Consider the following 16,338-nt stretch of genomic DNA (forward strand, 5'->3'; position numbering starts at 1 on the left):
TGGCAAGACTGAATGTGGGCTCTAGGACTGGAGTGAGGGGTCGTAACCATTGTGGGAGGGACCAAGACTGTAAGAGCAAAGAGAATTGCAAGATGAGGGGTGAACGGAATGGCAGAGCTTCGGGGGGGGGGGGGGGGGGAGAGACTCAAATCAAACGTTACCATCAAATCACTTGTGTGGGTTCTAAATCCACTCAAGCCTCTGTAAAGGAAGATTGGTTCTGCTTAATGGCACCATAAACAGAATTCAGCCCCAGAGCTTTTAAAGAGTTACAATGTAAACAATCAGCAAGCTCGGTCAGGTGTGTGTGTTGGGGGGGTGGGGGGGAGAGAACCTCTCACCTGTAAAGTGTCAGGGAAACTACTGAAGTTCCTCCTGGGTTCAGTTTCAGAAACATGGCAGGAGAAATTGGTTTTCAAGTAAGGCAGCAACTGGCAAGAGTGCTCTTCTGCCTCAAGAGGAAAGAAAGCATGAGGCACTTCCTCAAACTTAACCTGATCCGCAGTCTCCTTTGGCAGAGCAGTCTGCTATCCGCCAGGGCTCCATGGCATGCAGGGAGGAAGATGGATACAGCGGGGGTGGGGTCCCTGAACTATAGAATCTCATCCCAATTACCTGTAACAGTTGTTGTGGTACTTGTTGTAGCTACCCAAAGCTGTCAGGCACCCCAGGCAAATGGCATAAGAGAAGAAGATCTGCGTGCCCGCATCCATCCACACCTGTAAGGAAAAGACAAACACAGCTGAGGAGGTGAAAAAGCCTGCATGGCAGGCAGCTACCCAGATTCCAGAGTGTGAGGAGAGACAGCTGGCCAAAGGGTTGACCTAACAAGCATGAAGAACAGTGACAGAGAGAAAAATTAAACATGAGGTATTCAGAGAAGCATGCTGTAGGACAGCTAGGTGCTAGAACTGCATGTACAGGATCAGGATCACCTACATTCTAGAACCTGATGTTTAGTGATGCATGTGTGAGAATTCCAGGGCCTGTGTAAGGATTCTGATTTTTAATCGTAAAGCAATCTAAAGACTGTGAGGCAATAAAAGCTCTCCAGACAGTGACAGGAATCTGAATCACAGAAGAGATTCCAACTACTAGAGCTTACAGAGGCTCTCCCTTTGCTGTTAGCAGATCAGAAGCTATGACACACAGGTGAGCAGGTCTGATTCCATTCATCAGAGAGCAATGCTAATCATACAGGTGTGGCAATATAATAGTATTACTTGGCTCTGAGGCTTGATATTAAGATTAAAATCCTTAAAAACAAATTAATGGAAAAGATTACTTGAAGTTGTTACAAGGGTCACTAAAAAGGAGAGAGATCTTAGCCCCGGTCAAAGTTCATGAGGTCTATTTGAGCTACTCTGCAATCACTGTCTATGTTATGTCTGAGTGTTCTAAGGCAGTGTTTCTCAACCTTTTTTTATAAAGTACCCCTGTTTCAAAAAAGTACCCCAGGACCTACAGTTTTCAGACACACACAATTTGGTTCTACTGTTGCAACACATTTGTTTAAACAACTTAATCGCAGCCGGGTGGGCGATGAAATTTTTGGGTGTAAAAAGTACAAAAATAATAAAGCACTATAAAACTTAAAACAAAAATTCAGTTTTCGCCAAATTTCAGTTGTGTTGACGTACCTTCCAGACTTCTCTCGAGTACCCTTAAGGGTACTCATACCACTGGTTGAGAAACACTGTTCTAAGGAAGTCACATCATGTGTCTGTCAATGCCACCTTTAATCTTAAACATGAGCCATATGCAATCACTGATACCATTCACATTCATTCAAAAGGCTTCATTGAAGCTTGATGTACAGACAAGCTAATGAAGTTAATGAGAAAGGAAATGATGGTTATTAATAATATCCCTCCCTCATTTTATACCACCTTTTGCCTTTAGAACTCGTGGAGGCAGTGAGAAAATTAATAGGAAGAAGGAAGTTAGTCTGAACTAACAACACTTGCAAGAGAGTTCACTGGGTTATTTTAAAAAGAGAGAGGAAATTACAAATAGTTCAATAAGAAGAATGTAATTAGCCAAATTACAAGAAGTGCTATAAATACAAGTAATCAGGGCTCTGGTTTAGAATGTAACCCAAAGCCTATTAAAGTCAATAGAAAGACTCGCATTAACTTTAGTGGGCTTTGAATTAGACCCTTCTCTCTCAAGCAAAAGAAAGAGGGTTCCATCTTATATCTTCTGGGGGCACAGCTAAGCCATCTCCCATAACACTAGGCTTTTGGAAAAGTCCATCCTATCTGCCCCACATCACCTCTCTGTAGTTGCTCCCACAAATGGGATAGCTCTAGTCTCTCTCTTTTGTACAAGTCCTCTGATGAACAGCGGACAAGCATGACAGTTTCTGGGTGGATATTCAGATCAAAGTTTCCATTGAATTGTTTCTTTCCCGGAACTCTTCTAGTTCATCTGTTTGTATTTCTTTTTCCCAGGCTATTGTGTGTGTCAGTGTTGATTTGATTCAATTGTCATTGGTGGTTTTGTTGTGGTTTTTCTATTCTTATTCCCATGTCAATGTGCATTTTAACAAACAAGATGCTATGATTCCCTTTCCTGTTTTCTAGAGGAAAATCTGTTCTAGCTCATTAGGCAGCTGCATTAAATGTTTTTTCCCCCAACCACCATAAAGAAGCAAAATCCATAAGGATAGTAGAAAAGGCAGAGCTCTTATGTTAAACTTTGCTTTAATTTCTTCCCTAAATTATTTCCTTTCTGCAAGGGATCTAGCCAAAATTCTCAATCCATCTTTCATCAAAATCGATGGAAAGACTCCCAATTATTTCAGTGGCGGTTACATCAAAAGTCCTTGATCTGTGAGGCCAAAGGGAAAAGAAAATGAAGTTTGAATGGAGATAGTAGGCATGCAGAGGGTTAAATATGAATCACCTTTGCTATTGTGTAAGATGTCTTTTGGCAATTTAAGGTAAATAGATCCCAGTTGAATAGGTCAAGGCTTGTCTACATGGGGGAAAAAAAAAGTCAGGAAAGTTCATCCAAATTAATTTTCAAAGTGGATTGGTTAAGCTGCAATTAACTTGTCCGGACTCGCTTATTCAGAATTAAAGTGTCCTTAATTTGATTTAGTTTATGAATTGAGATAAATTGAATAAAAGGGTTTAAATAATCCACTTTAAATTCACAACTTCAATTAATTTGGATTCATCTTCCATGTAGACAATCCCATAGCATTTAATTTTGGGTGTCCAGTGTTAGAGCTTTGGTTACAGTCACAGCTTGGTTTGAACCTCAGCCACTCACCGTAACTGTTGTATTTAAAAAAAAAAAAAATCCAGCCAGCCAACATGACTATTGATTGCATAATAGAGGTCAGAGTGCTACCGGCATATTACACTATCCAGTCACCTATTCCCACCCAAAACAGTGTCTCAAAGCTGGAGCAATCACTGAGCATGTGGAGCAAGGGGCTTCATTGCACCTACAAAGTACAAAGGGTAGAAAGAGCAGCTCTGCCACTTAGGGCAAGTACTTAGAGAAAGAAGTACTGGCCCTTGCAATAGTTAATGCTTTAACCAAACATTTTGTGTTGAAAGCAATGCAAACAAAACTTAAGCTTGGCCTAGGAGCAGGGAATATAGGTATTCCCTCAATGCCCTAGCCCTTCTACAAAACACACAAATATTAACATGACTCCATCTGATAATCATCTATAAGCATATTGATATATTGTAAATCAGCACAATCAGAGTGAGCACCAGCTCAGATTATAGATACCTTTATTCCCATAGTAAAATGATAAACGTGCTTCTTGGGTCAGGGGACATTCCACCCAGACTCGTTTGTGGTTGGAAAACAGGTCGTCTTGGCCTCCCTGAAGGTTCCTGCGGTCGCTCAAGCAGACTGCTTAGGGGCTATCTGGTTCTTAGATGAGGTCCCCTCTGACTCTGTCTGTGGTAGTCCCAGTTCTCCAGATCTCTTGCACGGGTTAGAAGACCTCTAGTTCATCACAAGAGATGCCTTTCTACACCTGATCCAGAGCACCCTGGGAACAATATTTCTTGTTGGATTACACAGATAGGGAGTTGTTTTAAGAAGAAAGAAACTAAACGAACAGTTAAAAAACAGTGAATAGTTCTGCAGCACCTTAGAGACTAACAAAATGTAGATGGTAGCATAAGCTTTCGTGGGCACAAATGCTCATACCACCATCAAAAGTTCTGTTAGTCTCTAAGGTGCTGCAGGACTATTTGCTGGTTTTTAAGTTTTTCCAGTTACAAACTAACACGCCTGCCCCTTGGGGGGAAGAGGGAGGGGAAGAACCCTGTCTCCTCCAACAACTTATTGTGTTCAGTCCTCTCTCCCGCAAGATCTTGGGAGAAATATTTTTTTCTATCACTGAAAAATTCCTTCTGCATGCCTGAAAAAAATTCCTGGTCATTGATGAATTTTACAATAGTTCATCATGACCTTTCACCAAATAAAAATGTTTATTTGAATCAGATCTTTTAATTTAAATTGGAATTTTATTTTATTTAAAACATAAGAAGTTGTCCTATATAAATACAAACTTATTTGTAATGTTTTCCACTTCACATTTCCTTTTAATCTCCTAGAATATTTAAATATAAAATATGCTGAATCCATGAACCCCATGAAAAACTTTTCGTTAAAAGCTGTTTTTCTATATAAACAAAGAATTAGGGAGAATATCTAACTTTTGAGGTCAAGCTTGATAAACACGGCACAATAAGTCAAGTACTGTATTTAGGGCTTTATTATGTAGGGAACCCAGAGGATAGTGAGTACAGGAGATTAGCAAAGCCATCACAGGTATTTGAGACCTAGCTTGTGACTCCAGGGGACACCATCCTGTACTGCATTGGGTTTATTCACTGACCTCACGTGAGTGGGTTCATACTTGAGTTTCAGAGCTTCTCCCTACCTGCTTTGTTTAATAAAAGTAAATTGTATATGCTGAATTTTACAAAGAGCAGAGTAGGCAGGGAAGCACTACTTTGACAAGCAGAGTAAAGAAATGCCAGACCCTCAGGATATATACCCTACATGCGTCTCCGCACAACCAAGCAGTGTCTCCAATTTCAACACATAGTGCCTCCCACACCTACACTGCTATTTTTAGCCTATTGCTGGAGCCTTTCCCTGCTCCCATATTGCAGAACAATAGGGCTCAGACTTAAGTTACAATGGGACTCTCCCTGTGACTACTTCAGCTGGGCCCCAGGACATGGACCCTGAGGGCTTGCAGAACTGAGTCAGACTGATTTGTGTATTGACAGAAGGGGGCTTTGGGCTCAAACTGGAGTCAGAGCCTCTGGTTAGTGTGTAGTAATGGCCAGCCCAGTTTAATTAACCCTGCTTTGCCACATCTGTGCTGAGTGTAGGATTTCAGAATAGAGGAAGCCCAACAGTTAAGGGCTGGCTGCGGAGGGGAAGAGTTGAGCCGAGTTGTGGCAGTAGAACAGAGACATAGGAATGAAACTAACCAGTGTAGTGGGCCTCTGGGTCAAGGGGCCAGACTCCAGGGTGGTAGCCCTGGAGCCAGTGATCCACATGAGGAACAAGGAGCTGGAGAGAAGCCCAAGAGAGATGAGAGGCTCAAACCTGGAGTGGGTTGAAAGATGTCTTGGTAGGGTTTAATCATGTTGGTTCTAGTGAGGGGCCCAGAGAGAAGCCCTGAGACCTGCTGCTCTGTGAAAGAAGAGTGTGATTCTTTGGAAAGACTTTGCTACCCATGAAGGGACTTTAGTGATACCAGCTTAGGGCCTGACCAGCTATAGCTGGAGTTGGATACCCTGCAAAGGGATAGCACTTCTCAATGACACAGCTAGCAGACTAGGCCACAGAAGACCCAGTCAGGGGTGAACAAGAGGATGTGGCAGTAACTGTGGGGAAGACCCAGCAACCCTGCACCCAGCCACATGATTGTCAGCCACTGAGTCACTTCCGCGTGTGCGCGGCTCACTCTCAGGTGGGACCCAAGAACACAATCCAACACCATTTTCACTGGTTCCCTGAGCTGCCAGCATTGTTTTTAAAGCAGCAAACGTGCTTTATTGACATAGCTAGAGACAAGGAGCATTCAAAGACATTCTCCTGGAAGCAGTGGGTTGTCAAACAGCCATTGCAGGACATGAAACTATTAAGAAAGGGACAAGCGGAGAGCATCCCACCTCCCAAATTGCCACCTTGCAAATGTCTACAGAAGAGTTAGATGCATGCTGTCAGCTGCCACCTGGACTCAGCTTCTCCTGTACAGGGTAGTGGCTCATATGCATGCTCATCCTACAGCTGATGCACAGAGAGCTCCACAGACTCCAAAGACTGCTACCATGCCACAAGACTAGCTGGCAGCATGACATCTGCCTCAGCTGGATGACTGACATTTTGTAGAAACAGGAGAAGACTCCCCAGGGGCACCATTTAAGGCACTGGGGGGTGAATTCTAGGACTTATCCCCAGAACATCTTTTAAGGAGCTGCTGGTGTTTTCACATATGCAGATACAAACAAATGCTGCCCTGAGCAGCCAGCCATTTTACAGCTTTGTGTCTGCTTTGCTGGATGTCCTACTCTTCCAACTGGTATGTAATCTGAGCTCCTGTTTACTTACTCGTCAGTTTTTCTGGGGGTGGCTGAGTTTCACAAACTTGAGTAGCTTCTGTGAATGTCATGGAGGGGATGTTTGTACTCTCAGATCCTTTGAGCAACACACTAGGAACCGCCTTCCAATCTGGAGTGTGGTTTGTTTTTCAGTAATTTATTTACTTTTAAACATTCCTGGAAGAAATTAACTCTCTCACTTTCCTCTTCACAATTTGTACCATAAGAAGACATTTTAAAAACAACAACAATTGCAAGGGTAAGCAGATTTCATTTATCTCTACTAAAGGTCGAGTACAAAGTATCAAACTCGTGTGAAGGCTCCAAAACTGAGACCTCAAGATTTGGGATTGGAACTATCTTGCTGTTGATTATTCTAAATTTACAACCGAACTTAAAATATGTTTATATATATATATATATATATATATATATATATATAAAATAAAAGAATTTGGAACACTGTTCCTGTCAGTTAATTTCTAACTTATCACATGCAAAACAAACAAACAAACAAAATGCAGGAGTTTTCAGGTGCCTAAGTAGCCTCTGGAATAGAATCATGGTTAAAGCTGCCCTCCCCTCCCTCCAATCTGAAATGGCATCCCTGGAGAAGAGCAAATAGCAACATTTCCCCCAGGACTCTGTCCTTCATTCACACTCAAATTCTCACCTTCCTTCAAACGCGGAACTAGAGCACCTGGATGTGTACGCTGCTTTGCAGCATGAGCTGCTGGATAGGCCCAGGTTCTATTCCTGACTCCATGTGAGACACTGATCAAGGGTCCAAAGTTCTAGGCAGGGCCTTTGATCTTTGGGATCTCTGCTTGAGACATCTAGGGTGTGATTTCCAGAGGTGCTCGGTTAACTGTCACCATTCATATTAAGCACAATGCCTAGAGGCGCCACTGAAGCTCAAGGCCCCATTGTGCTGCCAGCTCTACAAACACATGGGAAGACACGGCCCCTGCCCCAATGAGCGTACATACAGCCTAAGGGCTATCCAGTGCATTTGGGGCACAGCCCTGAGCAAAGTGTGGGGTGCACACACAACGCCCTGGAGTAGATCGGAAAAGGATCATTCCTCCCCTGCTGCCCTTTCACTCTGAGGTGAGGAAGCAAGGCAGGGAATAAGTTACTGCAGCTTCCAAAAAGGATCCTCCCCTTTGCTGGCCAGGTTAAGGGTATGTCTACATGGGAACTAGACACCCGCAGCTGGCTTGTGCCAGCCCACTTAAGCAGTGTAGACATCTGGGCATAGGCTGAAGCCTGGGCTTTCAAAGCTCGGACTCCAGCCTAAGCCTGGATGTCTACACAGCATGGGCCAGCTGAGAGTTTTCTTTGCTGCACAGTTACACCCTTAACCTGCCCAGTGGTGGAGGGCACAGCCAGGGCACCATGCTCCCCGCCCCTCCTTCTCTAAAAGCCAGGCCATGGCTGTCTCCAATTCTACCCCAGAAACTAAGGCAAGACAGAGATGGGACTAGAGTTTAGGAGCTCCTGCCTCTGAGCCCCATGCTCCATCTCCACTCTAGCCTGTGCTGCCTCTCAAAGGCCTAAACACAGTCACTCACCTTCTGCTCAATACTGGGCCAACTGAAGTCGGTCCCGCAAAAAGATATTATTTCACCCGCCTTGTCTCTAATAGCCTGGGACCAGCATGGCTACCACAGCACTGCCTTCTAGAAGATGCACATCTCACACTGTACACAGAATGAGGGGGGGCTCTTGGCTTCTGTGAACTTTCCAAGCTCTGGGCTGAGCCAAAGAGGGGCAGTTTTCCTTTAAACCCCCCAGCAAGCAAATCCGGTTTTGGATGACACTGCAAAGCACAGCTGCCTGGAGACAGGAGGTGGGAGGGGGAAATCCACTCCTTGTCCCTTGTTTACACAGCCAGGAGTTCTACAGCCTGTCTTTGCTCGGCCCCCTCCTGCTGTGTGATGAAGTTAAAGAAAAGACTTCCCTAATTGTTCCTTGGATGTCAGCACCGTGGGCCAACTCAGCATGGGGGTGCAGCCGCAGGCTGAAATCTGGCCAGCAGAACTAATTCCCAGTTCCCTAAACTGGAGGGGTCCAAGAGAGACAGTGGGGAGGGGGCACCAAGATAAACACAGCTGTAAATCATTCCACTAGTATACTGCACAGAGGTCCAAAAACAAGAGGAGATGGGGAGCTGTGGGATTGGCTCTTGGAAGAGGAAACTCAGCCCAGAGCCTTCTAGACTGCAGGGCACAAAAGCCAGGGAAGAGGAGCAAGTCGCATCCCTTTGCAGCGTTACCCTACAGGTGCACACCGGTCAGATGAACCTGGATGCAAAACAAGGGAGCAAGCAGAAGGGCAGTGCCATCAGATTGCAACTCACTCGCCACTCCAATGCAGCCACCCAGCCAGGCTCATTCCACTGCCAGATGGATGGGTACAGATAGAAGGATACAGCCCCCATGGGCCAAGCCCCTACCATTGCCCATGGGAGCAGAGAACAGGAGGCTAAGCAGACACATGCTTGGAGACACTATTAGACACAAGTGTGCACAGAACTTGATGTGAACAACCATCATCTATGTGCACATACACACCCCAACACACTGCCTTCCATGTGTGAAGTAGGGAGGCAAAAACAAACACACCTGCCAATATTTTCTCTCTCTCTCTCTCAGAAATGGAGAGGGGGCAGGAATGTACAGAGTTGGGTAAAGACTTGCTGGGAAAAAAATACATAAAAGGAACAAATAATATTTATCTGGATCTAAACACACAAGGGGATCCAAATTCCTTCCCCACCACAGGTACAAAGTCCCATGCTTCCCTCCTCCCTCGGCCCTGTAGGTCAAACTCCTTGAGGGACTCCATCCCTTTCTCCCCATCCCAGCAGTGGGATGGAATGAGCCACAAAGTTCTTCCCGGCTCTTTGTCCCTAGGAGTGGTGGCAGCAAAGGGCATGTTCTGCAACAAACTGTGCAGATGCCAACTCGCTCCTGATTGGTTCCCCTCTCTGACCTCCCTCCGCCCTCTTTCCAACCACTAGGTGATACTCCCCTCTCCTCCAGCCCACCTGTGTTGTAATGTCTTCTGGAACCTCTCCCCTGACCTATGCCCTGCAGCCAGCCGAGGGGGTTCTGGGCAGGCTGCAAGGAAAGAGGGCGGATGGTGCATGGGGCCTTGGATCAGAGAGCAACTTAAGCTAAGACTCTTGTACTCAAGATAAAAGCTATTTCTAAGAACCCAGAAACAGGCAAAAGTTTACAAAAAGGAAACAAACAGGCAGCATTATTACATATAATATAAACAAGAGGAAGAACTATGCATAGGCAAGTTTTTTTGTTGTTTTTGTTTTAAGAGAAACAAGCATCCATCTGACCAAATAATATTGACTAGGCAGAGGTTATTAAAAATAGAAAACAAAAAAAAAAAAAGACAAAAGCTTCAGAGCCAGCACGTAGTACAGATAGGGCCCACTCCTGCCAAATGTGGAGCTCTCTGGGTCCAGGAAAGCACTGACTCACATGTTTAACTTTACACTCAAGCAGTCTCACTCAAGCCAGTGGAACCCCTCATGAAGCTCAGTGTTTCTTGGGTCATGAGTGGAGTGCTCAGCCCCTTGCAGATGTGAGTTCATGGTCAGCTTCTATGCCCGTGAGAGCTTATTATTGCTACAGCTTGAACCTCTCTAGTCAGCACTCTCTGGTCAAAGCAACATCCATGGTCCGGCATGATTTTAGTTAGCCAGATGTCCACATATCATGGGGGTGGCCAAGTTTCCCACAGTCTCATAAAGTTTGTTTACAGTCACCAGTCCTGGTTCTGTGCTGTGATTTAGCGCTAATTTACCCAGCAGTGATACTGTAGTAACTTAAAATCATAGAATCATAGAATAATAGGACTGGAAGGGACCTCGAGAGGTCATCGAGTCCAGCCCCCCGCCCTCAAGGCAGGATCAAGCTCCGTCTACACTATCCCTGACAGATGTCTATCTAACCTGTTCTTAAATATCTCCAGAGAGGGAGATTCCACCACCTCCCTTGGCAATTTATTCCAATATTTGACCACCCTGACAGTTAGGAATTTTTTCCTAATGTCCAATCTAAACCTCCCCTGCTGCACTTTAAGCCCATTACTCCTTGTCCTGTCCTCAGAAACCAAGAGGAACAAATTTTCTCCTTACAGGTATTGGCCTATTGCGATCCAGACCCCTGCCACACTCTCAATAGCTCCCTGATGGCTTTCGCACAGCTCAGCCAGCTCTTGTCAGAGCTGCCCACCCCTGTGGTGGCTCATCAACTTCACGGGGACTCTAGCTGGCTGAAAAGGTTCGCCACATGGGTCTCAGTATAGAATCGGGGCCACAAACTCTTCCTACGCAATGTCCTTCCCCGATTCTGTATAGTGCCTAGCACAAAGGGCCCCGCACACAAACGGAGGCTTTTCAGTCCTACTGAGCATAATTAATTGGTCCTTACGTAAGCAGAATGAGTTCCTACTAGCCAGAGGGTCAAAGAGAGCAGGGAGGGGTCAGTGGGAAACCAACACTAGACCACAGGTTCTCAAACTGCAATCTCTGGGACCCTTGCTGTTGGGCCAGAGAGCAAATTGCTCCTCCTTCCTATTGTCTCCTGCTAAATCACACAAAAGAGCTAGGATAGATTCATGGGCATTGAGGCTGGAAGGATCAATCATCATAAACTAGACTATCCTCCTGCTTTACATTGTCTGAATTTCCTTGCTCAGAACACTAGATTGCATTATGCCTTTGGCAAATAGATTATATCAGGAATTTCCCAGTATTAATTTTCCAACGAAACAGACTGTAGTTGGCACAGAGAGGTTATGGGTGTCTGACTAAGAAGGGACATAGCCAGGTGCTCAGTATGTGCCCTTGGGACACTCTTCCGATTGAAATGAGCCACCTGCTGGGAAAGAACATCATCTTCTGGGTTGGTGAGAAGAAAGAATGAGTAATAAATGAGGAGAGGGAATACATTAATGCTGTCCCCAAAATGGCAGGGATACTCACCTCCCTTGAAAAAAAAAAAAAAAGGAAAATTGCCATTAGAGCTGGTCAAATAAATCCAAATGAATGGTTGGTTCAAGGGATTTTCCCTTGTTCTGTTTGCATATTGTCCAGGGGCAGATCGAGATTGTCTGAGAATTCTTTGTTACTCAAAATTCCATGGTGGAATTCTTTCAGAGACTAGTTCTTGTCCACATGTAGACCATTATATATGGTGTTTTAAATGTAAGCATTTACAGAGAGAGAACCAAGGTGCAAAGGTTTCAGTGACTTTCATAGATCCATGAAATTTAAGCCCAGGAGGACCACTGCATCATGTAGTCTGGCCTCTGGTATAAACACAGACTGGAGAACCTCAAAATCTTGTCCAAGGTCACTCAGCAAATCAACAGCAGAGTCAATCACAGATCCAAGGTCTTCTAAAAACCAATAAAATGCCCTGGCCATTGTACCATGCCTCAGCTGTGCACCTTTCTTGGGATCCCCCAAAATAATTCCCTTCCCTCCTTGGCAATGACACCTTTCAAATACTTCTAAGTGGTTATCGTCTCCCTATATTCTGACATATCAATCATTTGCCCTTCACTTAAACCCATCAGTGAGGCCTTTGGCTATGAGGAGCCTCCTGGAACAGATGTGTTTTATTTTCTGTAATGATTTGCCAGGCAGGAAAGAGCTTTGCAGGTTTCTGAGTCCCAACAGACTGCAGGGCAAAAATAGTGATAGCTTTCAGGAGTGCCCTCCAGAGCCAACAGAGCCTGCTTGACCTGCCTGGGCATTAGAATGGCTGGCAGGAGTCACACTGTCCTTGAAAAGTGGAGGCCTTTCAAGGAAACATGGCAGAGACGAGGGACGCTGACAATTCCTTCCCTTAGAGCAGGTGTGGCCAACCTGAGCCTGAGAAGGTGCCACAGTTTACCAATGTACATTGTCAAAGAGTTACAGTAATTTGTCAGCAGTCCCCTCCAGGTGCCTCCTCTCCCATCTCCAGTATCTTTTGCCCACCACCAGCCCAATCGATCAGTGCCTCCTCTTCCTTCCCCGCACCTCCTACCCACTGCAATCAGCTGTTTCATGGCCCTCAGGAGGCTCTCTGCGGGAGGGAAGGAGCAAGGGCGCAATATGCTTGGAGGAGGAGATGGAGCCAGGAGTTGAATACTGGAAATTTGGCACCTGTAGCCGCAGCCTTGGAGTCAGTGCCTGATCAAGGAGCCACATATTAACTTCAGAAGAGCCAAAAGGTTGGCCCTAGAGCCAAAAGGTTGGCCACCCCTGCCTTAGAAGAAAGTCTGAGAGAATTCACTTGCAACTTGCAGCCTTAGAAAGGTGATCATTTTCTGTTGAGTTCTATAGGGCATTTTGCACATAGGAGAAGCATCGGGCATGAAATGGAGAGCTTCCCGAATCCATCACATGTATGGAAACAACTTCTCTACTGCTGGATTTTATCCCTCATAAGTCCTGTGGCCCTCTCCCATATGTGGGCTAAACTTTGCCTTTTCATTGTCCTTCTCAGCAGGGAAGTTGAAAGTGCTTTATTAATCTTAAAAGGTGTGATTAACAAATGTATGCGAACGAGTTGAGAGTCTCTGTCACTGGCAATTGTGCTTCTAAACCCTAGTCTGTACCAGAAAGAATTAGCCAGTATACCTACAGTGTAAATGCAGCTTATGCTAGCCAAAAATCCAGCTTCTCCTGGTATAATTTATACCAGTTCCCTAAACAAAAGAAGCAAAATAACTTTTCTGCCAATATAACTGGGCCTACACTATGGCTTTTGTGGGGGTAAAAGCATCCAGGAAATCACATCTTCCCCACCATTACTATGCTGATACAAACTTCTAGTGTGGACTTGGCCTCAGTCACTTAGGGGAGGGGATCCTAAAAGTATCTAAGTCTTATAACATCCTTACCACAGAAGAGGTTACTGCCGCATCCTGGCCCGCAGATGTGGGAGGGGAAGGGGCAAAGGAGGCAACTATCCCGGGGGCCTGGTGATACAAAAGGGCCTGGAGATTCCAGCTGTCACTACCACTATTGCAGCAGTGACAGTAGTAGGAGCCCCCGGCCCTTTAAATTGCTGTTGGAGCCCCATGCAGCATGCTCTGGACAGCACCGAGGGCTGCCTATTTCCAGCCCTGCCTCTTCCAAAGGCAAGGGGCAGGCCCCCCCCCCCCCACCTTGCCCAGGGGCTCGGTGAGGCTGTCAGCCCCACTGGTCGCCTCCATATAACCGATGCATTTAACAAGAGAGGGAGCCGTCATTTTCACACTTGTGTGCCCAACATTAGGCTTCTAAAGCATTGTATGGGCCCAGTTAAAAGCGGCCTGACATTGAGAAATGAGGAGCAGCTCTGGCTGCCACTGATTTCAGCAGGATCTAGGCAGGTGCTCAGAGACTTGGAACACGAGGCCGGGTTTTATTGAGCTGCATGATTCCACATTTAGGCACTTCATTTTAGCCACCCAATGTGAAAAGGTCGGCTTCATTGTCCTGCTAAAGGTCAGAGAGAGTCAGTAGCAGAACCAAGCCCAGAACCCCAGAGGTCCTGACTCCAGCTCCCCGACTGGAACCACTAGAGAATGCTGCCTCAGAGCCAAACTAATCCATTCGCCATGCACAGAGCCAGGCATCAGAGGCTTGCTACAACATGGGCTCTCTAGGTCATCCCCCCCTGCAATCTGCGCATTCATGCAGCTGAACTCCAAATAACAGATGCTTGGGCTGGACCAGAAAGAGTTAAAGGGGTTACGAAGGGTTTCGCTGACCTATTTTCCAGGCAGGCCCCCTTTAATCTCCTTTGGAGACACCTTCGCACAAAGGCTGGTACAGCAGCTCAGCTGGAGCCAGGATTTAACGTGGAGGAACTTGTCCTGAAGAGATTAAAAACGGCAGTCGGGCACTGAACCTTCAGTCAAACTGGCAGGAATTGCTAATCAAGGGGAAGGGGAGAAAGGAAAACAAGGGAGATGGGGAGCAGGACGTTCAGTGGATTGACACTACAGCAGCATTCAGAAGTACCATACTCTAGGAGGGGGTGGGAAGGGCTGATGGCCTCTGCGTTGCCTCCAATGATGTTAAACACAACAGCAATCCATCAAAAAAATAAAGGTTCCTAAATGTCTCTGGTCCTGGGGCCTCCCTAGTCTCCCAATCTGGCCCAGGAGAGGAGTAGAGTTTTAAATGGAGTGTCTCCAGAAAACGGAGGTGATTGACTGGTTTCACCAAGTAGCTAAGAACTTTAGTGGCCCCTCATCAGTAGTGTCTGCAGCCTACACCAGCCTGGAGAGAAAGGGCTTTGGGATTTTAGGGGCTCTGCTGGTGAAAACAGAGTAAAACCAGTTCAGCTGGGGACCCTGATGGAATCACCTGAATGCTCATGAATGCCAATGTGCATTATGCTTGCAGGGGGAAAGGCAAGAGGTGAAGGATGCAAAAGAAGAGTGAATGAAAGAGAAACAGGAAAAGGCAAAGAGTAAGTGATGGAGTGGAGAAAGAATAAGGGAGAAGAATGGGAGCGAGAAAGGAATTGGATGGATGAGGAAGAGGAAGAGAAATACAAACACATGCACGCGCCCAACCACAGCTCAGCCAATCAGTCCTCCTTCCCATCTTACCTGAGGGTCCATGAGACGAGTGAGGTCTGGGTAAAGGTAGAACTGGACCCCCTGGAAAGCCCCCGGCAGAGAGATTCCCCTGATCAGCAGAACGACCAGCATGAGATAAGGGAATGTGGCAGTGAAATACACCACCTGGCAGGAGAAGAAAACAGAGCAAGTGTGAGAGGGCAGCCTGGGGAAAAGGCCAGAAACCAAGGACATCAATGAAACCTTGCCACAATGGAAGCAAAGTGCAAGAGCAAGTTAGAAAGGCAAGGATGAGACAGGATCAGCAAAATAGGGGCAGGGAAGTGTCAGGGTTATTATGTTTCAAATCTTCCTTAAAGCAGAATAGAAAGCAATTCACTTTTTATTGAGTCATTAGTAAGGTCACGATGTGGCCATTATAGCTGTAATTAGGGAATCATTCTCTACTCTGGTAGGAATCTAAGCACCAGCCTGGTCTTCAGCTAGCCTGTCAGGGTATGACTCCATTGATCGAGATATCTAATTAATCTAACCTAATCTAACTCTCTCTCCCCCCGCCATCCTTCTCCCTTCCTCCCTCCCCTAAGTGCCACTACATGGCACAGTGAGCCACACCCAGTAGGTGTGTGGGTTACATGTGCAAATAACAGCAACTTGTCCTGATACATCTCCCTTTATGACAAGGCAGTCCTTGAGCTATCAAGGAATCGTCAGTAATAATAAGTTTTATTGTACGAGGCAAATGCAACCTAGCAACAAAGAATGGGCCATTTCAACTCTGTTTTGAAGTAATACTGACTAAGGATGTTAAGGATTAGTTGACCTTCTGATAAGCAAATGCTTATCGAACAGTCAAATCGACTAGTTGATTCCCCCCACTCCCCTTACTGCCTCTATCAGCTAGAGGCAACAAAGGGGGGGGGGAACAGGGTACTTCAAAGTAGCGACACCGTATGGAGCCCATTACCGGGCACCTCAGCATTTCAAAGTGGTAGCGCCACATAGAGCTGATTCCGGGCTCCATACGGCGCTGCCCCTTTGAAACGCAACGGCAGCATTTCAAAGGGGCAGCACCACATGGAGCCCAGGGTCAGCTAGGGACTCCCTAGCAGAACCCGGGCTCCCTGTGGCATTTCCATGGAAC

At 46.0% G+C, this 16,338-nt stretch overlaps 1 protein-coding gene across 4 annotated transcripts in view; it reads right to left on the reverse strand.

Moving 5' to 3' along the window:
• The window catches only part of SLC6A13 (solute carrier family 6 member 13), a 64,845-nt gene that overhangs the window by 13,670 nt on the left and 34,837 nt on the right, over positions 1 to 16,338 (reverse strand). For 3 of the 4 annotated variants that reach the window (XM_006135436.5, XM_006135437.5, XM_075940898.2), the window contains exons 7-8: positions 15,225 to 15,359; positions 616 to 719 (exon numbers count right to left, since the gene is read on the reverse strand). In XM_006135436.5, the coding sequence (XP_006135498.2) occupies positions 616 to 719; positions 15,225 to 15,359 (239 nt within the window). The remainder of the gene's footprint in view (positions 1 to 615; positions 720 to 15,224; positions 15,360 to 16,338) is intronic. The other variant, XM_075940907.2, reaches the window with a different exon arrangement.

This window comes from Pelodiscus sinensis, chromosome 1 (genome assembly GCF_052426305.1).
Source record: "Pelodiscus sinensis isolate ZL-2025 chromosome 1, ASM5242630v1, whole genome shotgun sequence".
In the NCBI taxonomy this organism is placed as follows: domain Eukaryota; kingdom Metazoa; phylum Chordata; order Testudines; family Trionychidae; genus Pelodiscus; species Pelodiscus sinensis.